General features: G+C 35.9%; 2 protein-coding genes and 1 non-coding gene across 6 annotated transcripts in view; 1 reads left to right on the top strand and 2 right to left on the bottom strand.

Moving 5' to 3' along the window:
• The window catches only part of CENPU (centromere protein U), an 80,253-nt gene that overhangs the window by 46,891 nt on the left and 6,887 nt on the right, over window positions 1-26,475 (bottom strand). For all 4 annotated transcript variants that reach the window (XM_051966398.1, XM_051966397.1, XM_051966399.1 and 1 more), the window contains exons 2-6: window positions 25,654-25,702; window positions 13,167-13,284; window positions 5,224-5,338; window positions 3,035-3,098; window positions 2,304-2,519 (exon numbers count right to left, since the gene is read on the bottom strand). In XM_051966398.1, coding sequence (XP_051822358.1) covers window positions 2,304-2,519; window positions 3,035-3,098; window positions 5,224-5,338; window positions 13,167-13,284; window positions 25,654-25,702 — 562 coding nt within the window. The remainder of the gene's footprint in view (window positions 1-2,303; window positions 2,520-3,034; window positions 3,099-5,223; window positions 5,339-13,166; window positions 13,285-25,653; window positions 25,703-26,475) is intronic.
• LOC127541219 (charged multivesicular body protein 1b-1-like) lies at window positions 13,648-17,410 on the bottom strand. Its single transcript, XM_051966401.1, has one exon. It carries the CDS (start codon window positions 17,203-17,205, stop codon window positions 16,609-16,611), a length of 597 nt encoding a protein of 198 aa, XP_051822361.1. The 5' UTR covers window positions 17,206-17,410; the 3' UTR covers window positions 13,648-16,608.
• Window positions 13,867-13,968, top strand: LOC127542212 (U6 spliceosomal RNA). Its single transcript, XR_007948597.1, has one exon. It is a non-coding gene; the product is annotated as a U6 spliceosomal RNA (small nuclear RNA).

The following is a 26,475-nucleotide window of genomic DNA, read 5'->3' on the forward strand; positions in this document are numbered from 1 at the left end:
GACACAATCACTGAAAAACATACTGATAAGCAAAATAAATAAATAAATAGGCGATTAAATAAATAAATAAAAGCAAGGCAATATGTAGAAAGAATATTAAACATTTTCCTATACTTATTCTAATATGAAACAAGAACATTTAAAAACTAAATTATACTTTCAAAAATTAACCTTGAAAGCATGAATTATGTCATTAACCAAAAGTGGCATTGAATTGATTGGATATAATGTTCTGGAGCACTTTTCTCATGAATTCAGTTTAAAAAACTTTGAAGTTCAGGAGAATGAAGGATTATGAGGAGGAAGGGGGAAAGGGGAGTGAAAAGACAGACAGACAGAGAGAGATCATCCCTTAGCCACAGTGTTCTTTACCTAATCCTTGTTAAAAATTCATTTCATTCAATTGACATAAGGGCTTTGGAAAGCCAGATATAGGATCTTGTTGGCCACAAGGCAATTTTCTGTTGACTGATTTTTTTGGGAGGGGAGGAGAGAGGTGCCAACATGCTGGGTTCCTATGATGATACAAAGTGGAATCACTTGGCCCCTTATAACTGGCACTCAGTTTAAATAAGAGTTTTCTTTTTGTAAATGAGTTCATATAGATATATAGATAATATCATGGCTGACCTCAAAGGCAATCTAGTCCTCTTTACCTCAATAAGAATTGCCTCTATGACATATCTGATAATCGATCAGATCATATTTTATTTAAAGACCTTTGGGGGAGTTACACTACACTCCAGAGAAGGTCCATTCTACTTTTTGATAGCTTAGAGTAGCTGGATGGTTTTCATTCACCTTCTATCCACTGTCCCTTTGTGGCCAGGGAAAAAAATTTTTTTGCATTCAGTGTATTAATTAGATGAATTAGCAAAGGCTATAAGACTAGAATTCCAATGCTTTTATTTTACAATCATAAAAGATTAAGTTTTCACATCCCTCCAATTAACTCCTTCAAATACTTTTAATAGGAAGAAAGAATGGAAACACACATTAACTTTTTCCTCAATCTTTTTCACTCCTTTCCCTTCTTTCCCCCTTGTCTCCCAAACATACTTGGAATTATTTGGGAATAAATGACATGATCAAAGTCAAATTCCTACCTATCAATCCTCACTAGAAGGAGGGATTATAATATTTATTCTCCTTTCATTACTTGTTTTTTTAAATTTTTCAATAGTATTTTATGTTCCAAACACATGCAAAGATGGTCCCCAATACTCATTTCACCAAGACCCTGTGTTCCAAATTTTTTTAAATAATAGCCTTTTATTTTTCAAAATACCTGCAAAGATAGTTTTTCAACATTCACCCTTGCAAAACCTTGTGTGCCAATTTTTTCTCCCTCCCTTCTCACCTCTCCCTTCTCTTAGACAGCAAGCAATTCAATATAGGTTAAACATGTGCAACCTTCTAAAGGTAGCTCACATGTGTCATGGTGCACAAGAAAAATCAGATCAAAAAGGGAAAAAAACCAAGCAAGCAAATAACAACAAAAAAGGTGAAAATATTATGTTGTACTTCACTTACATTAAGTCCCCACAGTCCTCTCTCTGAATGCAAATGGTTCTCTCCATCATAAGACTACTGGAATTGCCCTGAATCACCCTCATTGTTGAAAAATATGTGCTCCAAATTTTTCTCTTTCCCTCCCTTCCCCCTTTCCCAAGATAGCAAACAATGCAATATAGGTTAAATATATCCTTCAAGCTTGTCTCCATATCTCTCATGCTGTGCAAGAAAAATAAGACCAAAAGGGAAAAAAACCGTAAAAAAGAAAAAACAAACAAAACATTTGACAGTGCCATAGACCCCTTATTATTACTAGCATGATTAATAAAATGATTAATCATTCAAAATTATGTCTCTCAGTGTTTTTATACTACTTCTGGCCCCAGCTGATTAATTCTAAGGCTCACACTTTGGATTTCCCACTATTCTAGGATTTCTGGTAGTGATCCTCTGCTATTTCTGCCTCTGGACACAGAATCTTGCATGCTGTTTTGTATGTCTGATCTTATTGGGATACTTATGTCTTATTTGACTTCACTGTTATTGTTTTTTCTGTCCTCATTTTTCTGCATTTCTGTAGTAGAGAAAGTCACTTACTGTAGTTGATCATTGGATTTCTTGGTAACTGTTAAGCCTGGTGCAAGTTTCTAGTTCTTGCTGGAGAGCCAGTATGGGAGGTAGGTCAATTCCCTCCCTCCTTCCAGTGACCATCTTGTCCAGAACTTAAACTTGAATAAGGGAAAAGAACATAGGAACGCGTAATGACCAAAGATTGAAAAATTTCTTACCGCTTCATTCTTGGTGACAAGTGATGCTTTTCCAGCAACAAAGAGTTCATTAGAAAACACTGACTCTGCACATTTCTCTGGAAGGTTTGTAGAACATACAGGTGAGGAAGCTCTAGTCTTCTGCTTTCTCATTCCCTTTACTAAATGTGTCACTCTGTCTGAAATGCTTTCCGATTCAGTATCATCATCAAGTAATGGCCTGGATTTTCTTAATGCCTACATAAAAATCAATAGCAGCACTATCTATGAACATCATTTGAAATTATTAAAAACTCTACTTTCTAAGCAGCTGGCACAATGTGTATCAATAGTTACATGTGAAAAACTCATTTTTTAGATATTTAGTAGGCCTAATAATATATAAAAGACTTGGGATCCTCACTCTGCTACTTACTAACTGCATTACCTTGGGAAAGTCAATTAGCTTCTGTCTTAATTTCCCCTTCTGCAAAATGGAAATAATAAAATCTGTACAGACTAAGAGAATCAAATCAGACAGTAGTTATAAAGCATTTTGTTAAATGAATGCATCTAAAGATGACAATTCAATAAAAAACAACATCCTAATGTACAGCAACCAAATATTTCCTTTTCAATAGAAATGCTATTTTATATCTCAAATAGAAATTCCTTTCCCCCACAAAGCTGCAGCTACCAAATTAAGTCTTTATCTGTAGCTAATCTGATCTACTGATTTGAAACATGCAAGGCTGGCAGATAGTCTCACTTACCTTTTTTGTTCTCCCTATTATAGAACCTTCTTCTTCCTCAGATTGATTTTCAATCACTTCCATGCTGCACCAAACAATAAACAATGCAAACTTTAATCCATGTGTCTCTTTTACAAATCATTTAAAATTAAGATACTTAAGATATTGTGTAAATTTTGCAATACTTCTTTAAGTTAAACTATGGGAAGATGTCAGTTATTAAGCATGAAATCTTTGCCAGTCAGTGATCCATGGGATTATCTCAATCAATTATCACATGGGCACTCCTACCAACACAAATTGAGACCCTGCTTAATTGCCTTCACAGGTGGTCATCATAAGTTGCTATGTTTCACAAACATCATTCCTCTCCCTGTCTTCTCTCCCCCTCCTCTTCCCCCTCACTAAATTAGTGATAAGCTCCGCTGAACATTGAAGATGCACATTCACAAGTCCCTCACTGGGCCTGAGGTCAAAGATCTCCAATATTAACCTGGAAGCTCTTGTCCCATCTCCTAAAGGAATTCTCTTATTTCAGAAAAAGAATATGCACTGACTTTTTTCAAAGACTAGAAAGAATTCAAAAGAATTCATGATTTTTCTAACCATAGAGGAGGAAAAGAAGCATTAGCTTCTCACCAGTATGACCTCAGCGGCTGCTTCTCCTCTGTGGGTCTCTATTTAATTATATAATGTTGAGATTGAATTCAATTCCCTCCAGTATTATATCTAAGATCATATGCCAGATGTTGTTTGAGCTAGATTAATTTTCTCTTTAAAAGGATCCCCGAGACCCATCTTGAATTTAAAAACAATAATTTTTTTTAATTTCATGAATTCTCATGGGATAGGAGCTACACAGAATTTTGCTTTAGTATTATTCATTTTAAGTAGTAAATAATACAAGCAAGATTTTCATGAAATATTAGAGCACAATTCCTCTCCAGAACCTCAAGCAACAGAAATGTTGATTATGTTTTCATCTTTACCTAATAAGCAAGCACACCAACTTGGTCAGTGCTAAATCTAATTCTGAAACATCTCAGTTTATCAAACAGCATTTCCTTTCTAAAATTCTATACAATACTTTCTGAGCCTTGTAAGTCATTTTGAGTTCCTACAGGCCGTACCCATCGAAGCCCCATCTAGTCTGATCACACTAGAAGACTTCAAGAACAAAAAATAATGCATTGAGAGAAAAAGACCAAAGCATCATTTATAAAAGTCATCCTGGAATGATGAAGCATCATGGCAGAGGTGTGACACCAGAGCAGCACAGAGGACTAGGTGATGATATCTTTGTCACTGAGGACCCAAGAAACACATTAAGATACAAAACATCCATCAGGAAGACTGGCAGTGGCAGAGAAAAGGGTACTAAGAATACTAAATTTGTTTTGTTTTGTTTTGACCACTTCTTAAGACAAATACTAAAGGTGATTTTTGTACAGGATCTGTGATTTCACTGATTTGTTGTATGACCAGTAAGGAACTTCTAATAGATTATACTATCAGATCAGCATCCTCCCCCAAAATAAAAGTCTTAGAAAGTAGCCTGGAGCACTGAGATGGCATCAAAGGTGGAACTTGAATCCAGGTCTTTGTTTCTAAAGTTACCCTTTCAATCTTCTAAGCCCCCACAACAATTAACATAAAATAATAATAATAATATTTTTAAAGGCCTGAAAGGAAATTTGATAAAATTTAAAATTAAATCATATAGATTATACCTCAGATTTAAATTTTAAAATAAATTCCTCTACCTTCTCGTTTCTGGAATATTCTGCTCAGACTAGCAACATATTAACATCCAAAAATGAAAATTGCAATTTGCAATTTTTCTGATGGGAGAAAAAAAAAATCAGGCTCTAAGCTATTTTAAAGGAATTTGAGAATTCTGCAAATTGCTAATTTTAAGAAGCAAGTTCCTACTTTAGTTTGTCACAAAACTATGATATCATTGGTTTAGGGAAGTTCCAAGAAGGAAATTCCCTCCACCAATGCCAATGGGCTACTTTACATTGATATAACTCTTAGAGCTATCCAGGACCCTGAAAGGCTAAGTATGTGACCAGTCCTATGTGCACAGCTACTATTGGACAGGAGATGGGTCTGACTCCAAAGCTTATTGTCTGATACTGCCCTCTATAGGTCCTGATAAGTAATTATTGTAATGAATTCAGATAGCTAGGCAGTTGCCTTCAACATACCTTGTTCTTGCCTTTTTTCCAGATGGAGTGGAAACAACTGAAGGGATCAGGGACTCGCTAGGTCTGAAGATTTCCTCTGCTTCCGAATACAAAGCAGTACTATGTAAAGGAGCAACTACATAAAACATAAAGAGGACAATGTTAAAATAACATTTGAGTTGTAACAAATTTTCTCCCCAAAACCATAGGATCAAAATAAGAGCCTCATTCTTGAAAAAAGGTTAATATTCATCTTTTTTTTTTAATGGTGAAGAAAACAGCCAAACTAATTTTTTTTTACCAAGTTATGTTGTTATAAAACAAGAAACAAATACTTGCTATAAATCAATGGAGAAAAACATCACTGAAATTTAAGTTTGTCAAATATAGTTATTAAGATTATCTAAATATCACTTAAATTATAAAATTGGTATCAATGATTCTATAAAACAATGAATACAAGTTACATAACATCAACCTCTGAATATCAGTAATGGCCCCCAAAGCCAACAGTATGAAATACAGTCAAATACATTTTAAGACAATTAATCTAGTCATTAAATCAAAGTAACTAAGACCAAACTAAGCACAAGTACAATAAATTTAGTTTTTCAGTTTTATCATCATCAATGAGTAACAGTAATGCCATGCAGTCCAGTTCCCAAAGTAATAAAGTATCTTTTTATAAACAGGTACATTGCTTATGAAATATTTCACTTCATGTTAAAACTTAATACATACTATAGGTAAATATATTAAAATTCAATCCTAATAAAAACATAAAAAAAAAAAAAAGACTTAAAAGCATGCTAATTACTATGTGCCGGATGCTACTGAAGATTCAAGTAAAATCCCTACTCACAATGTTCTTTATATTGTAATGGAAGAAAGAAGTACATATAAAAATACATGCATAACAAAAATACTTGAGTATGATCCTTCATATAGGAGTCTATCAAATTAATTAGCAACAATTGATTCTGACTCCAAAAAGGAGCCAATAAAACCTCCCAAAACCTTAGTAGTTTATATGACAAATTAGTCATTTTGCCTACATTTCAAAAGGAATTTTTATCTTTATGATTACATTCAAAGTATTTGTATTTTGGAAACTTAAGATTCAAGGATTAAAATAAATATTAGCACAATATTGTTAAATTGTTCTATGTGAGAAAAACTTGTAGTATTTTGCCTACAGGTATGTAATGCAATGTACTTCACAGTAATTTTACTATATTATTCTACTTATGAACACCATCTGGACAATAAGAAAACTTAAAGCTTTTGGAAGTCCTTTATCATCATTACACAAACGCTAAAGATTGAATAGAAGTAATGCTGCTATATAATATGAATTGAAAATATTTCCAACTATTAAAAAATAGCCAACTCAGATCTGAGTACTGGATACAGTTTGCATTTCCCACAAATATATTTAAAAGTGATTTAAATATATATATCCTTTAAGTATCAAACTAAGATAATCATTTTTAAAATTATTACTTAGATGGTGGCTATGCTTTAATGTTAATTTTCATTTCTTTTATCAAATAAAGCATTTGAACAGATTCATGTTTTTGAAAATCTGACATTTTTTACATACAGTTTTGATGAAAAACAGCCAAATTACTCTTGTCCACATTTTGACTTTGATGTGAATTCTTTACCATTAAATTAAGGAGTTACCATTAACTCCTGGAAAATGAATAGATGTTTAATAAAAGAATAGCAACCAGGCAGTTTTAATGCCCACATCCTCTAATGTTATCAAAAGATGAAAAGGATACTCACAAATGGTACAAAGTGAAGAGAATTAATTAAATTATATAGATTGGCTTATAGCAGCTTTTTTTATAGTGGCAAAGAACTAAAAACTAGAGGGAGGGGAGCCCATTAATTAGGAAATAGCTGAACCAATTCAATAACTAATGGACTATTACTGTGCCATAAGAAATGACCACAGGGCTATCATCAGAGAAATCTGAGAATTCCTATTTGAACCAACACAGACTAAAGTAAGCAGACCTAGGGAAACAATTTCTACAATCACACTGTAAATTCACACAACTTTTAAAGACTGAAGAATTCTGGTCAATGTAATAACAAATCATGATTATAGAGGATCTGATGAGCTGTGCTACTTACTTCCTGACAGGGAAGACACAAATAAGACATTTAATTTTGGATATGATCAAAGTAGGAATGTTTTGCTTGACTGTCTTTAGAAAAGTCTTATTCTGGATTTTTTTAATCAATGGGGATGGTAGAGGAAGAAAACATATAGCTTTTAGTTGGGAAAAAATACATTTAAGATAGTTTTTTAATAATAGATTAACAGTAACCCCAATCAAGTGAAATATTTATAAAGTTTTTTTTTTTTTTGTAAACTCTCAAGTACTATATAATTATTATTTTTGGCCTACAGTGCCCTATGCTTAGTCTCCTGCATTTTATTTGAAAGAAATACTGAGGGGATTATATTAGTATGATTAAAACTGTGTTAACCAAGACTGACCAGGCAGCTTATAGGAAATTCATAGAATCACCTGGAGAGGACCAGAATGATCATCTAGTCTAGTTCCCTCAACTTAGAGATGAGGAAATTGAAACTCAGAGGGGGTTAGATGACATGTCCAAAGTCATATATTGTGACCGAACTGAGATTCAAAGAGATATCCTTTCCATCTAGATTGAATCCTTTTCCACTTTTCCATGCTAACACCTTATTCTTCTTGAGAAGGTTTTTGTGAAATATTAAAAGAAACCAAAGTGAGAAGAAGCCAACTGGGAGATGAGTTCCAAAAGTCAGACCAGAATCACTAAATTGTCATTTAGTTCCCAGTAGAGGGAATGCCCTATGCTGATGTGTCCACCAGCCTGCAATCCAGCCTTGTGCTGTGTTGGCCCACATTGTCATTCTTCTTCTTGGACACCCTCACCCCCATACATGATGCTGAAGTTGCTTACCTTTGCAGTCTTCCATTTCATTTTTTTTAATGCTGTTGTAAGCTTTATTTTTGTTGGTTTGTTTGTTTATTTATTAAAGTTTTTTTTTAATTTTCAAAACATATACATAAAGAAACGACTAGCAGGATGATTTCAGAAAAGCCTGGAGAGACCTACATGAACTGATGCTAAGTGAAATGAGCAGAACCAGGAGATCATTATACAACAATAAGACTATACAATGATCAATTCTGATGGATGTGGCTCTCTTCAACAATGAGATAATTCAGGCCAGTTTCAATGATCATGTGATGAAGAGGGCCATCTACACCCAGAGAGAGAACCATGGAAACAAGAGTGTAGAACACAACATAGCATCCTCATTCTCTCTGTTACTGTTTGCTTACATTTTGTTGTCTTTCTCAGTATTTCTTTTTCTTCCTTCTTCATCTGATTTTTCTTGTGCAGCAAGATAACAATATAAAAATTATACACATATATTGGATTTCACTTTTTTTTTTAAACATATGTAACATGTATTGGACTACATGCCAGCTAGGGGAGAGGGTGGGGGGAAGAAGTAAAAAATTTGGAACAAAAAGTTTTGCAAGGATCAATGTTGAAAAAAATTACTCATACATGTTTTGTAAATAAAAATCTTTAATTAAAAAAATATATATATACATGGATAATTTTTCAACATTAGCCCCTTACAAAACCTTGTGTTCCAATGTCCTCCCTCTTCCCTGGATGGCAAGTAGTCCAATATATGTTAAACATGGTAGAAATGTTAAATCCAATATATGCATACATATTTGTACATCTTGTTGTACAAGAAAAATCAAATCAAACAGGGGAAAAAAATGAGAAAGAAAATAAAATGCAAGCAAACAACAAAAAGAATAAAAATGTTATGTTGTGAACCACACTCAGTTCCTATAGTCCTCTTTCTCGGTGCAGATGGCTCTCTTCATCACATGATCATTGAAAGTGGACTGACTCATCTCATTGTTGGAGAGTCATGTCCATCAGAATTGATCATCATATAATCTTCTTGTTGCCATGTACATCCATTCCTTATTCTTATCAAATGACCCGATATTGAAGGTGTTTTGGATGTCAGCAGGAAATAAAATTTACAAGTACTGGGCTTCCTGCCCATCCTTGAGCACAGAATATCAAGAAGGCTTGTGGGTCATGGGTATCAAGGTGTACTTTGCATAAAAATATGATGAATTTGTAGAAACAGAAAAAAGAGGAGTTTACTGAACTATCTTCATGATAAGCAATTAATCAATTAGCTAATATTTATTTAGTACCTACTATGCTGCCAGATGCTACTGGAGATTCAAGTACAATCCCTACTCACAATGAGCTTTATACTGTAATGGAAAAGATAAGCACATAAAAAGATAAATATAGCATAAATAAAAAATTAATTAATACAAAATACAAACTGGTATTTACAAATACAAAGTAGTTTGGAGGGAAGATACTAATGGTAGTAGAAAAGAGGTACAACCAAAGGGGAGTAGAATTAGTTAAGTCTTCATTTGGAGATGATCTGAGTTTGAGTACTTTTTGTGATATGTTCAATAATTAACAAATGGATAAGTTGGTTGCTCTTTATGCTCATGAGACCTCTTAACTAACATTTTAAAAATATGATAACACAATTTCTGGGTAATCTAATCATTTTACTAATAATGCCAACATATTAATAAAAGAACCAGTGGCAATCCTGAATGCAAAAAGTAATCAAGATGGTGGGGCTGGGCTCACATCTTATATGCCTTTTAAAAAAATAAAGGATCATGCCTGAGATGCACTTTGTAAAGGACAGGAGCTTATAAAGTGGAGTTAAGGGGAGAATGCAATCCAAGCATGGGAGATAGCTAGTGTAAAAACACAAGGACATATGAAAATAAAAGAATGAATGAGAATGAATATTACAATGAGGAACTAGAGTGGTTACATGTCAAAGAGAGACTAAACCAAGTCTTGGGTAATTTATTCAAAGAATTTATCCCTTTCCAAACCTAAGTAGAGCACAATGGCTTCCTGGGTAGAGTCTGAACAAGATTAAGAAAGTTAATCCAACCTTCAGTAAAGATTTCAGAAAAAGTAGGAGGGGATCTCCCCATGATATTAATAATTTTTCTCACAGAATACCCTTTTTTTGCTCCTTAGATATTGTTTCCTTGTGTTCAAAAGATTAATGCTTTGTTTAAAGAACATGACCTGTATATTTTGGTTGTTCTCCTCTTTTGTAATATTAATGTTATGTCTCAGGGCAGCTAAGTGGTAAAGTGGATAGAGTACCATCCCTGAAGTCAGGTGAACCAGAGTTCAAATTTGGCCCACCTAGCTGTGTGACCCTGGGCAAGTTACTTAACTCCACTTACCTCAGCAAAAAGAAAACAGAAATGTTTTGTTTTCCTGTTAGGATAAATGAAATCTTATTTATGCCTGAAAGCTAAGAAAGTATTTTGCTCTTAATCCATGTGCCACACTGAGGTGTTTGAGCCAATGATCATGTAGCTTATCTGGCCCTACTTTCTAGTTTTGAAGAAAAGCTAGAGTTTCTGCCTCTTATTTTGACATAATTTTGCTGCAATTGATTATACTGACAATGCACAGCTTTCTTTTCTTGTTTGTTTCAATGTATATTTTCATTGGATTGGATTTCTTGTAACTCAAAGACAGAAGTTATCCATATCCTTCTCTTTCCTGGATGGGAAGTCTCCTCATCTGTAATTTCTTTACTCCTCAAATCTCTGTAGTAAAATTTTTGTTTGATTAAAAAAAAAAGATGCACTTTTAGAGGCTCAGGACTTTATAGAGATAAGGTGAGAATGTATTATAGGCATAAGAAATAGCTGGTGCAAAAACAGATAATCATTCTCCATGAGAATCAGAGAGCTAAAGATGACAGGAAAAAATAATGATGAATGTTGGAGGGGATGCGGGAAAACTGGGACACTAATGCATTGTTGGTGGAGCTGTGAACGAATCCAACCATTCTGGAGAGCAATCTGGAATTATGCCCAAAAAATTATCAAATTGTGCATACCCTTTGATCCAGCAGTGTTTCTATTGGGCTTATATCCCAAAGAAATACTAAAGAAGGGAAAGGGACCTGTATGTGCCAAAATGTTTGTAGCAGCCCTGTTTGTAGTGGCTAGAAACTGAAAAATGAATGGATGCCCATCAATTGGAGAATGGCTGGGTAAATTGTGGTATATGAATGTTATGGAATATTATTGTTCTGTAAGAAATGACCAGCAGGATGAATACAGAGAGGACTGGCGAGACTTACATGAACTGATGCTGAGTGAAATGAGCAGAACCAGGAGATCATTATACACTTCGACAACGATATTGTATGAGGACATATTTTGATGGAAGTGGATTTCTTTGACAAAGAAACCTGAGTTTCAAATGATAAACGATGGACAAAAGCAGCTACACCCAAAGAAAGAACACTGGGAAACGAATGTGAACTATCTGCATTTTTGTTTTTCTTCCCGAGTTATTTATACCTTCTGAATCCAATTCTCCCTATGCAACAAGAGAACTGTTCAGTTCTACAAACATATATTGTATCTAGGATATACTGCAACATATCCAACATATAAAGGACTGCTTGCCATCTAGGGGAGGGGGTGGAGGGAGGGAGGGAAAAAAAATCGGAACAGAAACGAGTGTCAATATAAAGTAATTATTAAATAAAAATTAAAAAAAAAAAAAAAAGAGAATCGGAGAGCTGGTCAATCTGGCTAAATCAGAGTGGCAGGGGGAATAATGCCCTCCCCAAAATTGGAAAGTTAGCTGAGGGCAAAAGATCAACAGCACCTCATAGTAAGTTTTTGGAGATATGATGGGTGAATAGACTCCAGTACCAGGGAAACTCCAGGAAGCTTGGTGTTTGCTTTAAAAGAAAAAAAAAAAAAAAAAAAAAAAAAAAAAAAAGACAAATTGTGGTTTGGCTACAAATATTGAGATTTTACAATTATGATGATAAAAAACCAGTATTCATTCTTCATCTTTATTATTTTCTGGATCAGTTGGGTATAGGTATGGCGAGCCACATTGGTGACTAGAATAATTAGCAGATATGAGTGAAAGCTGTTTTCTGGGTAAAAAAGGTTAGAGCTTTGGAAATAAACAAAAAATTGTTGGATTAGGAGTCAATGATGTGGCTCAGGAAGCAAGGAGAACTGGATGATAGCCAGATACACATCTTTTCTTTAGTATTTGCAAATTCTCCCCAGGGCCCAGATCTTTATCCCTTAAAGGGAATAAACTTTACAAAATGGAAGGAAGCTCCTAGAATAGATTAATCACAGAATTGTAAGAATAGTCAAAAAATCTTTTTAAGAGAAGAGCAGGATTAGTGATCATGAGGTGATAGTAATTGGAGACAAAGAGGGGAGCTGAATAAGAAAGGCCATAATAGAGAAGAAAACCATGATGAACATAATTCAGTGGATCCCAAGAATCCCTGGAAACAAGAAGAAAATAGCACAATTCCAGATGGGAGTTTCTTGGTTTTGAGATCTTTTTCAGCTTTAGCACAGTACCAGACATAGAGAAGCCCTTAATAAATGCTTGCTAATTAACTAAAGGGGAAAAAAATACAATTAGAATGCATCCTAAATTATTCTAATTCATTCATTTGAGCAAGAATTATTCTGCTTTTGTGTGCCAGGTTAACCCATCTTTCCCTTTTTGCACTACCCGACAGAGCACAATGCTGCAAAAATAAACTAAAATTATTTTTTAAGTAACAATAACTGCACAAATGTAAAATGTTCTTATTGATTGATGCCAGAAACCCAGCTTCAACTCATCTAAAAAGGAGGAAAATTATTTCAAATAAAAACAAGCACTTCTCACACCACAATCCTTAGATATAGGTAATGAATTTTTATATTTAAAGATTTCTCTATATTTTAAACTAGTATCTAGTAACACGATGTTTTAACTCAACTTAAAAAAAAAAATTGCATACTAACCAAAAGAATCACCCAATTCTTCATCTTGTTCAGTTTCTTTTACCTTCCCAATAATTGAGATATCCAGGTCTTCAGGGAAAGGTAATTTACAAGAAAGATGCGATGGTTTTTTCTTTGGCTAAAAGTGGAAAAAGCCAAATAATTGAATTGCATTGCCACTAAAAATTGAATTTAAAGAGGATACTCTTGCTATCATAGATGTTACTCTTCCATTTCTACTTATTACACCTCTTTATGCAACCCACATAGGGATCTACCTGAACACTGTCTTCAATAATGTAATTCATAAATTATAAATACATTAATTATGTAATGGAAATTGCTATGACAGCTTTTTGACCACCTATTCATTTATAGTAATGTTTCTATTGAAACAATTTCTCTAGAAAGTTAACTAAAATTGTATTTTCAGGAAACTGATTCACAACATTTGGTAGAGGTGTACACCATTTTATATCCCCAGCACTTATCAGCACAGTGCTTGGCACTTAGAAGGCGTTTAATAATTGTTTACTGATTTTTAATCCCAGCACATACATGGCAAAGGTAACAAGAATGTGAAGAAACATAAGATTAGACTTCAAAGATTGTTCAATCACCAAATACACTTCCAAGAAATATGCATCACATACTTTCTTCTTCTCACTTCCTACGTTCTCCTAAATGAAGACTCCCCAATTTTTTTTTTAAGCACAAGATTACACTCACTTTAGCAGCATATATACTAAAATTGTAACAATAAAGACTAACATAGCCCCTGAGGAAAGATAACATGCAAATTTATGAAGTGTTCATATTTTTAAAACTTAAGATCAACACAAAAAAGCAACCAGGATTCCAGAGGGCCAATGTTGAAGAATGCTCTCCATTTCTTGGCAGAATGGTAAATATGTCCGATGAGATACAATGGTTTTAGACAGGGTCAATATGGGAATTTTTTTGCTTGCCTCTGCATACTTGATGCATGTTTTCTTTCTTTTTTGCTCTTCAGGGAGGGAGAGGTAGATGAGAAAAAACATTAAAGAAAAATAATTTTTTAAATTAAAACTAATATAGCACAAGGCTAGCAATATCCCCAAACTCTGCTCCTAGAAACATTTCCCTTCCCCAACAAATAATCTAATTTTCTTAATAATTTACTTCTGAGAAAGAACATTTCATTTTTCTCTTCTTTCCTTGCTTTCATTTAAAATCTTTTCCCCTGTTTGACCTGAGAAAGATCTCTTCAACAATCACTTAGTATTTGGTAGCTAACTAAACTCAGTTACATAATTTAATAGTTAGAAGGGATTTACTCGACTATAGAATCCAACCAATGCCTGAATAAGAATCCCTTCCAATAAAACCAACAAGTCTGATCTCTGCTTGAAGACCTCAGGAAATAGAGGACCTAGTCATTCCTCAAGCATCATTCCATTTTTGGATATTATTAAGCCTAAATCCAACTTGTACCTTTACTCCTAATTCTACCGTCTGTTTTCCAGGATAGAAGGTGATAGTCCAGGTATGACCAAAATACTGTAATTAGGGAAGAATGCAATCTTTTCCCTTCTAAGGAAACTATCAACTTTTTCCTCCTCTGCCCACAAATTTTCTTATTCACTACAGTATGAATTTTGTTCCTCCCATCTTAATAGAGCTTTTTCTAATCAAGCTCTGCAATGATTTACATTTTTAATTGTGATTACCTGCTATGAAAACAAGGAAACTGTATTTCCTCAGTATTTTAATTTGCAATCATCTGTTTCCCTAGACTGTTTGAATTAGAAACAGACCATTTTAGTGGGAAGAAAATAAGACTTCCACATGGTAAAAGAAACATTATACAGTCATGAATCCTGTACCAGACACTATCAGTCACAAACAAAACTTTAATCTCTAACTGAATTTAGCTGTTTTCAAACTATCTTGATTCACATTTCTCATCAATAACAATCCTTAGGAAGTTAACAACAATAACAAAGACCTGGCTAAAAATTGTGTTACAAGTAACTCCGTAATTGCACTTTGGGTGCCTTTATGACTCACAACAGGAAAATTTCCTATAGCAATTTGCTCTGCAATATTACTTCCTTAAATGAAGAAACATTGGGAATCTTTTATGAAGATATCTTCCAGCAAGGGACAAAAATCATACTTTTTCAACACAGATCCCTACACTTGTTTTGATACTTCGCTGAGTCACTGTCCACTACATGTTAACTTAGAAAATCACAGCAAAATATTTTAATTTACACATTTCAATTAAGATAAACTGCCCAAAGTACAATGTAAGCACCAAACTCCTTTTGAGCTGGTTTTAAATAGCTGCTCCTGCTTCCCATTATCTCTTGACTCTCACTCAACTCAGCCAATTTTCAAAAAACAAAACTAATAACACTTCCAATTTTCAGCACACTCACTAATAGTTATTTAAATCTTCTATGGCTCCATTAAAAAAAACAAAACACGATTTTTTTTTCATTTTGCCAATTATTAAAGAGTGATTACTTTAAGACAAAAAGGATAAAGGCATTTAACCAGGAATTTAAAATATAGTTTTAACTTTGGAATTCACATCACTCCATTATCTTTAACTTTTGTCTTACATACAAAAACAAAGGCCAGGATTTTCCCAGAATAGTCAAGTAATCTGAGTCTATTAACATGACAGAATTACACATAAATGAACATATTTTAAAAATACAGTCTAAAAAGAATTAGCTAACTATGGAATTATATAAATTTTAATGTTTCAACATATCTGACACAAAGTTTAAATATAGCTGAGCTTATGAACAAAACAAAAACACAAATAAACAATTGGCACTTTTTTTCAGGTAAAGACAAGAACAGCACCAAAACAATAGTTAGAATATTATGTAAAAATGCTTTTGCTAATTAAACTAAATCTAATAAAAAGAGAATAAAAGCCAATAGTAGCCTTTATCTGATATCAACACAGAAACATTCTATGTTAATTTTTTTTTTGGCTAAGAAATCAAACGAAAGAGACATTCCAACAGCTCCCAAGATCATTCAATCCCTATTTGCAGGGAGGATGGTGGACAGAAGGTATGGGAGTAGGAATCAAATTCAGTTCTCCAAAGATAAAATCTGGGGGGTATTTAAAAGGGGTCGGGTTACTTTAAATCAAATATGCAGAGCTAGACATTCTGGTCCAATTTTCAATACAATTTAAACGCTAGTCCTGTTAAAAAGCCACCTGCAAAAGTATACCCCAAATCTTCAACCTGTCTGTCCATCGCAGACTATAAAATCCCCAAAAGTGAAAATTCTTCCTGCATTTTAAAAGACAGATCTTATCACACAAACAGCACTTCGGCACTCTGGCAATAGACAATGTTTCCAGTGTAGTCGGAGCAGAATATGTATGTGTGCAGCAACAGAAAGAATGTTTAAGAAGCCAGTGCTGTCCGTGGCGCGCATCAGGCTGCCCCCATCACACTTGATCGCGCAGACGAGCCAGTCTCTGGGACAGTTCATCCTGCTCGGCCGAGGCGACCGTGGCCACAGAGCCCGTCTGCCCCTGGGGTAACTCCATGTTGAGATCCAGGCCGGCTTCATCGGCCATCTCCTGGAGCAGCAGGTCCACTTGGCCTTGCGGCGTGGTCAGAGTGGTGGTATTGCTCATTGTGTCTTCCATCTGCTGCGTCTGGACGTCCAGGGTCTCGAACTGGTGCTCGAATTTGTCCATGAGGGCCGAGATTTTCTCCAGGTTCATGCTCCTCAGCGCCACGTCCATGGACTTCACCACGCCGGCCAGGGACTTGGTGACTTTGCCCATGGTCACGGCCGTCTGCACTCGGGCAGCTACAGCGTCCACGCGGGCGCTCAACCTCAAGAAATTGACGCCCTGGTTCTTCTGGCGGATGGCATTCTCTGCGTGGATGCGCGCCACCTCCGTGTTACCTTTTTGGATAGCCTTCTTAATCTTGGCCTTCTCGGCCTTCTCCTCCTTCTCACACTTCTTGGCGCTCCTGCTGAGCTCCTTGGCGGCAAATTTGAGGTTGAAGAGGTGTTTCTCCATGGCCGACATGGTTCTGACGCTTGTTGAGAGGCCGCGCCCGGCCCGGGAGGGAACGAGGCAGCTGGGACTCCTAGTCCAGGGAGACTTCTCTCCAGGACTAGGCTGCAGCGACCAGCAGGGATGGGATAGGCAGCTGGTCTGGGAGGCTCCCCCGCCCCTATCCCGAGTCTGGCCGAAAACACCGCCCACACAGGCCGGCTCGTTTGTTTTGGATCCCACTTCCTGTTTCGACGTGCTTTGTGTGCTTGCGTAACTGACTACGTAAGGGGGCAGGCTCAGGAAGGGGAGGCGGAGACAATATCAAGGCCCAGGATAAAAACACAAAGAGCAGGGAAAGCGAAATTAAGTAGAGGGTGGAACCAACAAGCAGACAGGGGCGGAACCAGGACGCGAAAGGGGCAGGGGCAACATTTCACTAGCTTCAGGTATCAATAAGGGTTTAAGGTACCAGCAGCAGCTACTAGGCTATGTCATTCATGGGCGGGACTAACACAAGACAGGGGTGGAGTCAGCATCTCTCTAGTTTCAAACAATAAGAAGGGTATAAAACAGTGCCCCTACGAGACTGTCGAGGAAGGGCCAGAACGAGAAAGGAGGGCTAGTGGCATCTCACTCTAGCTTCAAGCACCACATAGGGATAGGGTGTGAGCAGCAGTTCATTGGCCTAGGTCAGCAAAAGGCAGGGACACAGTGGGAAAGGGGCGGGGACAGCATCTCATTCTAGCTTCAGAAAGAGGACACACTAGAGAGAGGAGGGAGAGGCCAAGATCAGTACAGGAACCGGGCAGAGGCAGAGCCAGGAGCTAGCAGGGGCGGAATAAGCAGCAGAAAGGGTTAGGTACTCAGTAGAAGAGGCGGGGCCGATGCAGCATCAGTTTTAGGCACATCACGTGAGCATTAATGAAGGCTAGACTAATTATTCAAGGGGCACGGTGCCCTTAGCAGGCACGGGGGCATCTCTGAGAAACCCTGTTCAAAACAGGTGATGACCGATTTCTTAAAAAGCAAAGAAATGAGCAATATAATGCAGTTACTCTGTCCTGAACTCCTTTTCTTTACTTTGAAGAGCCTTATACTAGTGTTTTCCTTGTATTAATTACTGGAAGTCCACACACACACACACACACACACACACACACACACACAGTACACCCTATGACAAGGGAAAACACAAACCGCATCTGATTTTTCTTCATCTGTAAAATGAAGGGTTTGCAGTAGCTAAGATCTCATAAATCCAGGATTCCATCTGGATAGAATATTTTGTCCCAGTGATTGAGGGTTCCGTTTTCCATCCTCTCGTCCCCAACACACCTCTTCCTTCAAATGGAATGCATGTTATTCATATATTCCCTAGACTTGATTCCTAACAGCATGGGTGGGATTGGAAATCAGATGGCCGTTTTCCAGTCTTGGCTCTGACACTACCTATTGGTGTGACTCTGAGCAAGTCACTTTATTGTAAAAGTGGAATAAAAGGAGGAGACTGGGCACCCTAAGTCTGAGATCCAATTCAGCTCTAAATCTATGATACTACATGTGAGGTTCAAATTCACCCCAGCAACCTGCCACAGTAAGTACCTTTCAGACCAGGAGCCTAAGGCTCTGAGAGAGTTAAGTTTAACTTGTCCAGGTTCATACAGGAGAGACACCTCGGGGAATTTGATCTAGGTCATAGAATTGTGTGGGACAAGACCACTGGCTCAAATAAATTAAGGAGATTTCTCAAAGCAAAAGCAGAAAGGAATTTTATTATGATCTCACAAGAAAGGGCATCTCCCTCCCCCACAAACAGTTAGGCAAGGAGAGGAGGCCTAGTTAACAGACAAGAATTATATAGGGCTCTGGGGTAATACTCCCTATAGGCTGTATCTTTGCCCTGATTAGCCAGGACAATGATGTCACATTCTAAGTCATAAATGAGGAAAAACTTTGAACCCAATCACATCTTGAGGACTAAAATTACCTTATATGGGAGTTTCAATGCCAAGGTGGCCCCAACTTAGTCTCACAAAGAAAAGGTCCCATTCCTTAAAAACCACATGATTTCTGGAGAAAAAAACCTGGCCCTGGGTCACAGCCGACCTTCCCTTAATTTTTAGAACAGTCTCCATCTTGTGAGACATCTTTCACAGTTCACTTCATTCAGAATCATCATAGTTGAGAAAAGATCCTTAGAAACCACTGGATCACAAGAGTTTAGATGAAGTAAAAGGGGCCTCAGAGGCAATGCCTCTGATAGCATTTTATGGATAAGAAAATGTATCTTGGACACAAAAATGTAAACTGAACCTTTCTCATTACTCAGTCTAGCATGGTAATGGCTGGGCAGCATTGAGTTCCAACACTGTCCTAGAGAATTCCATCCCTAAGCAGGATAACACCTTTGACTTTTTGTATTTCTCCCACATATCAAATCAAAAAAACTGCTTCAGAATACTGTTAACCTATTTCCTTTCTTCCTGTATCTTATTGAGATCCTACTTATATCTCCACATTATCACTGCATCCTGTCTTTCAAAAACACAGCTCTTTGTTTCTGAGGTAGTAATTAGAATCATTTTGGGTGAATTCTGTGACTGCACTGCTTCATCTTTAAGCCTTTCAATGACAACACATTGCTAAGACCATATCATGCCTCTTCAAAGAAAAACAAAAAACTTCAATGACTTATTGTCTTCTAAATATACTATTGATCTAAGCATTCAAAGCCCTCCACAACCCAACTCAAATCTATCTATATAACATTATTTCAACCTATTCTCATCTCATTCAGCTATCTAACCAACCTATTCTACTCTCCAACCCCATTCCCATCCTTTCCTTTTTCAACACTAAGTTTCTGATTATTTCTGTTCCCCATGCTTCATTTTTCTTCTCTTGAAGTCTGTCCCTTAGAGGTCTAAGTAAATGTTACCTTTTCCAAAGTGGACACAAAGGAGGATGGTAAAAAAAAAAAAAAATTGGGAAATATGCTTCAGATTTTAGAAATTAAAAATGAGATGCCTTTTCTCTTTCTCTTTATACATCACAGATGTATAAAATGCCTGCATGCACACCTTCTTCAAAAGAGTCATGGTGAATGCCAAATACTGAAAGAAAAAGAGAAAAGGAGGAAAAAAGGAAGGAAGGAAAGAAAGAAGGGAAGGAAAAAAAAAAGATGGAAGATATTAATAAACAAGAAACTGCTCATTATAGACAAGTGAGTCATGTCAGAATCAGCTGTTTGTACAGTTAGACTGTCAACTAGCTACAAAGGTCAAAGTCAACAGGAATAAAGCACAGGACTAAAATAACTTCAACAAGACTTATTCAAACAATCCACTGATATCCAAAAATGGAAAATGAAAAAAAGGCAAAGATACTCACTTGAACAATCACAATTTCCTACAAAATCTTAACCAAAGTAAAGCAGTCACCAAAGTAAAATTGCTATCCCCCTCCCCCTCTCTCTCCAAAGTAAGACAAAACACAGAAACCACCTTAGGCAGCAAATGCTTCAACTTTTTTTTTCCCCTCAAGTGGAGAGACATGGAACTAAGAGCAACCATGGATTTGAGTACAAACTCATTTTAAAAACCCCTTTGGGAAGGCTAGTAGAATATTATTATGAGCACCAATTATGGAAGCTCTCACATGGAATCTCGCTGTGAGTGCTTGTTCCTATACACCTGCCTTCTCAACTTCAAGTGTACTATTCATTTTTTCCCTCATTTAGCACATGAATTGAAACATCAAAGATGTAAAACAATGAAAAGTCATGGAAGGAAAAAAAACATGCAAGTTTGGTGTGAGAATTCACTGAACACAGAATCTAAAAGCATTTGTAAATGAAATTGGGAGGTAAACAACAAAAGTGATTTATACTGGAACAGTGTCTCCCATTTCCATTATCAACAACAATAAAGACCACCCAATTGGACTTCTGTTATGTCAGTCATCAATATGTTTAATGAGGAAGTAGAAATAGGACTTCAGAAGACACCATTGGGAATAACTGGAACAAAAGACTCATTGCAAAAATCCATGCTAAAGGCTTTGTGGGATGAAATGCACTCAGATATCACAAGAACCCTCAAATAGGGGAGGATACCAAAAGTTTGAATAAAAAAATAAGATTATATCAATACGGGACATCAATAACAGGTTGCATTCTCATTCAACCAACTTTTTATTAAGCACCTACTATGTACAAAGTACCAGAAATACAAAGATTTAAAAAAACAAACAAACCAGCCACTGTCTCTGTCACCATAGCATTTATCAAGTGAATACAATATGGTGTCATACAGAGTCAGCCTTGGGAGTCAGAAAGACTGGGTTCAAGTCTTGATTTTGACCCTTATTATTTATTTATAATGTATGGATTTATCTTCTCAGTTTTCTGAGAAACTCTAGAGCCTATTCTAGGTAGAAGGGACAAAATAATTAGAAACTTGGAGAGGGAAGAGGAAAGGATGGTAATAGAGAATGGAGAGTAGTATAATTTAAATAGAACTCAAACCATAAAGTGTGAGATAACTATAGATAGAGATGTCTGAGATGGATTGTAGAGGGTTCTGAATGCCCAAGAAAAGCACTATATTTGGTAGGTAATATAAGCCACTAAAAAGTTTTTAAGTGATATTTCATTAAATTCAGCAAAAACAATTGCATTAGGATAAGAGCATTAGCAACCAAAGCAGGGGTTCTTAGCCTAGAATATGTGAACTTTTTAAAAAAAATAAGATGTTATTATACTTCAATATAATTTTTTTCCTCTGAAATTTTATGTATTTTGTTATTGTTCAATCATTTCGATCGCTGACAGTGTTTGACTCTTCATGACCCCTTTTGGGGTTTTATTCACAAAATAATGGAGTAGTTTTGCCATTTCCTTCTCTAACTCATCTTACAGAAGAGGAAACTGAAACAAAAAAAGGTTAAGTGACTTATCCAAGGTCACATAGTTGGTAAATGTTTGCAGCTGTATTTGAACTCTGGAAGATATACTTTCCTGACTCCAAGTCTGGCCCTCCATTCCCTATGCCACCTAACTGTTCTACTATGTATTTTACTACATTCCAAAACATTATTCTAAAAAGGACTTCACAGGCTTCCCCAGAAGGCCTGTGAGTCCATGAAACAAAAAAGATTTAAGAATTCCTCAATATTACAGGAATTAGGAAAAGCCTTTTTAAGTATTGTGATATATGAACCACGCTTAGAAGAAAGCTAAGGCTTTCTTTAAAAAGCTAAGAGAAGATGGAAGGTGGAAAGACATTCTAGTAACAGTCTGTGGAAATGCACCGAGCAGTTTGGCTGAAACAGAGTATGTGATCAGGAATAACACTAAAAGAGAGTGAATCATCAGTGGTATCCCATTGTTGCCAAAGGAAAATAAAACTCCCCAGCCTGGTATTTAAAGCCCATTACAGACCTTTACAGACATCATGAGGCAATAAACCAGAGAGATTTATATACTACCTAAAGGTGCTCATCACTGTCATGGAATATCTTATTCAGGATCAAAATGGAAGAAGGATTCCCTACTGCCCAAAGGTTCTACCTTTTTGTGTGTCATGGACCCCACTTAGTATGGCAAAACCTAGGGATCTTTCTCAGAAATTTGTTTTAAAATTCATAACTAAAGGAAGTGTTTTAATTAGAAGTTAGTGAAAATAAAGATGTATAGAGAAATGCAAATTAAGACAACTCTGAGATATCACTACATACCTGTCAGATTGCCTAGAATGACAGGGAAAGATAATGTGGAATGTTGGCAGGGATGTAGGAAAACTGGGACACTGATACATTGTTGGTGGAATTATGAATACATCCAGCCACTCTGCAGAGCAATTTGGAACTATGCTCAAAAAGTTATCAAACTGTGCATACATTTTGATCCAGAAGTGTTACTACTGGGCTTATATCCCAAAGAGATTTTAAAGAAAGGAAAGGGACCTATATGTGCAAGAATGTTTGTGGTAACCCTCTTTGTAGTGGCCAGAAACTGGAAACTGGAAACTGAGTGGATGCCCATCAATTGGCGAATGGCTGAATAAATTGTGGTATATGAATATTAGGGAATATTACTGTTCTGTAAGAAATGACCAGCAGGATGACTTCAGAAAAGCCTGGAGTGACTTACATGAACTGATGCTGAGTGAAATGAGTAGGACCAAGAGATCATTATATACTTCAACAATGATACTATATGATGATCAATTCTGATCGACGTGGCCCTCTTCAACAATGAGATGAGTCAAATCAGTTCCAATAGAGCAGTAATGAATTGAAAGAACTGGGAAATGAGTATGAACCACTTCATAGAATTCCCAATCCCTTTATTTTTGTCCGCCTGCATTTTTTATTTCCTTCATAGGCTAATTATACACTATTTCAAAGTCCGATTCTTTTTGTACAGCAAAATAACTGTATGGACATGTATACACATATTGTATTTAACTTATACTTTAACATATTTAACATGTATTGGTCAACCTGCCATCTAGGGGAAGAGGTGGGAGAAAGGAGGTGGAAATTGGAACAAAAGGTTTTGCAAGCTGAAAAATTACCCATGTATATATCTTGTAAATAAAAAGCTATAATAAAAAAAAAAGAAAAGAAAGATGTATATTTTTCCTAATTCAAATTCACAGTTGCAACATTAAGAACTCTTACTATAGATGCTGCTGATTATAAATAATAGCATGCTGACTGTATAAAATCCCGAACATTACAAACCTCTTCAATGAAATCCATGATTACTCATCAAAAAATACTAGCCTAACATACATAAAAAATACTAGCCTAACCATACATGAAAAACTAAATGAAAAACTATGAAATACAGTTGGAAGACTAGTGTGTTGAGACAGTAAATCATTAAATTAGGACAATGGCCGCAGATAGATAATGAGTTACACATAAAATCAAAGAAAAGGAAAAGAGGAAACTGGCTATATATAGGAAACTGCTCAGTACTTAGTGACCTAGGTACTCTCTAACACAAACATCTATACTTTTTAAATGCAAATGTTTTAAATGTATAGTTGCAGAGTCTGGTACAGTGTAAGAATAAAAGCTGTTATGTAGTTAAATCTAAAGTTCAAGACAGAAGAACAAAATAGGAGCAAGCTATATATATTTTCAAAAATAACAAATGCAATTTTTGTTTTTTTTTCCTCAGGTTATTTTTATCTTCTTTCTAAATCTGATCTTTCTTGTGCAACAAGATAACCGCATAAATATGTATATGTGTGTGTGTATATATATATATATTATATATAACATATGCTTTAATATATTTAACATGTATGGGACTACCTGCCATCTAGGGGAGGGGATTAGAGGGAAGGAGGGGGAAAGTTGAAACAGAAGTTTTTGCAAGGGTCAGTGTTGAAAAACTACCCATGCATATGTTTTGTATATAAAAAACATAATTAAAAAAAATTTTTTAAAGGTAACAAATACAAGAAATGGTGTTATCAAAGAAATGCATGAAGGGGGTAGGCTAGCCAAATATAGAGGGGGACACTGAAAATTGATTTGTTTTCCTGATTTTGTTTAGATGTAAACAAATTAACATAGATTTAACATTAAATATAAATTTAATATGTTATTGATGCCATTTGTGCTTACGTGGGCCTAGCGGCCAATAGGTAGCTCAGTGGGTGGGACACCAAGTCTGGAGTCAAGAATACTGAATGGCCTCAAATACTGTCACTTACCCCTATTTGCCTCAATTTCCATATCTGTTAAATGAGCTGAAGAAGGAAATGGCAACCCAGTCCAATATTTTTGCCAAGAAAATACCAAATGAGGTCACAAAGAATCAGACATGAGTTAAAAACAAGTAAACAACAACTACAATCACAATAGCTTTACTCACAAATGAATTGTTCTCAGAACTTTGTCTCTCAGAATTTCTCTCTCATCAAGAGAGTCAACTTTTCTAGAAACACAACAGATAGTGGGCCTGAGGGCTGCCCTGATCCTCATGGAATAAAAACATGGAAAAAAGCCTGCAGCAGGCTGAGTAAATCCTTTATGGAGAAAATGTATGGATCATAACATCACAGATGTAGAGCTGGAAGGAATCTTAGAGGCAATCAACTCCAACATAGTTATTTTAACAAATGAGAAAACTGAGGCCTGGAGAATTTAAGTGAATTAATCAGTCACACTAATAACATCTGAAGCAGCATTTGAACTCAGTTCTTACTGTTCCAAAGCAACCTACATCCTGGGAGAACTTGGACAACAAGCCCACAAGATATCATAGTTTGTCCTAACTGTATCTAGCTTTACTTGAATGAAGGAAGTGACCACTTCAACTACACCACAGACTAAAGATTAAAGACGTGAACACTAAGGATAGTCTTATCAATATCTAAGAAACAGAACTAAGTTCTTGCATTTATTTTGCATTGTTGTTTGGCTTGAATTACACTAAAATATAAAAAGGTAACTTACCTCTTTTCTTTGACTGTGTCTCCCTGTTTTCTTTAACTCTTTCTTGGGACTAAAAAGAAAAAGACAAAACTGTCAATTTCTTTGCAATCTCTTACTTCTCTTTTAGAGGTAATTGGGTTAAGTGAATTGCCCAAGGTACACAGCTAGGGTCTGAGGTCACATTTTGAACTGGGGTCTTCCTGATTCCAGGGCCAGCGTTCTATCTACTGTGCCACTTAGCTGCCTCTCAACCACTTACTTTTCAGATGCCTCCTTTATGTTATCTGATTCATTTTTGCTCATTCAATAAAAGAACGAAAGCCCTCCAAAACCTGACCGTTAGGTGGATAGATTACTGAACCTGGAGTCAGGAAGACCCAAGTTCAAATCTAGTCTCTAACACATTCTAGCTGTGTGACCCTGAAGTCACTTAACCTGTCTGCCTAATTTCCCCATCTGTAAAATGGGGATAATAATAGCACCTACCTCCCAGGATTGTTGTAAAAATAAAATAGCACATATAAAACAATACTGGCAGACCTTAAAGTATGTAAATGGCAGTCATTATTATTAATAAAATCACTATTTCTGTCTCTTCTGACATACAACTTTCATAAAAGCATATTCTATCCTCTGAACTTCCACTTTTCTGTCTTCCAAATCAGCCCCTTAGCTACCTAGTTACAACTTCTACTTTGGCTTAAACTGCATTTTTTTTTTTTTTTGAAGAGCACTTAGCAATATTAGCAACAGAAATGAGGTATAAAAAGGAAAATTAAAAGAACAGTCTGAGGGATGGATAGATGGATGGAAGGAAATTAAAAGAATAGTTATCAGCAAAGA

Source organism: Antechinus flavipes, chromosome 6, assembly GCF_016432865.1.
Source record: "Antechinus flavipes isolate AdamAnt ecotype Samford, QLD, Australia chromosome 6, AdamAnt_v2, whole genome shotgun sequence".
Classification (NCBI taxonomy): domain Eukaryota; kingdom Metazoa; phylum Chordata; class Mammalia; order Dasyuromorphia; family Dasyuridae; genus Antechinus; species Antechinus flavipes.

Excerpts from the sequence above, each read along its gene's own strand:
- LOC127541219 (XM_051966401.1), bottom strand. The coding sequence starts at position 17,205 with ATGTCGGCCATGGAGAAACACCTCTTCAACCTCAAATTTGCCGCCAAG.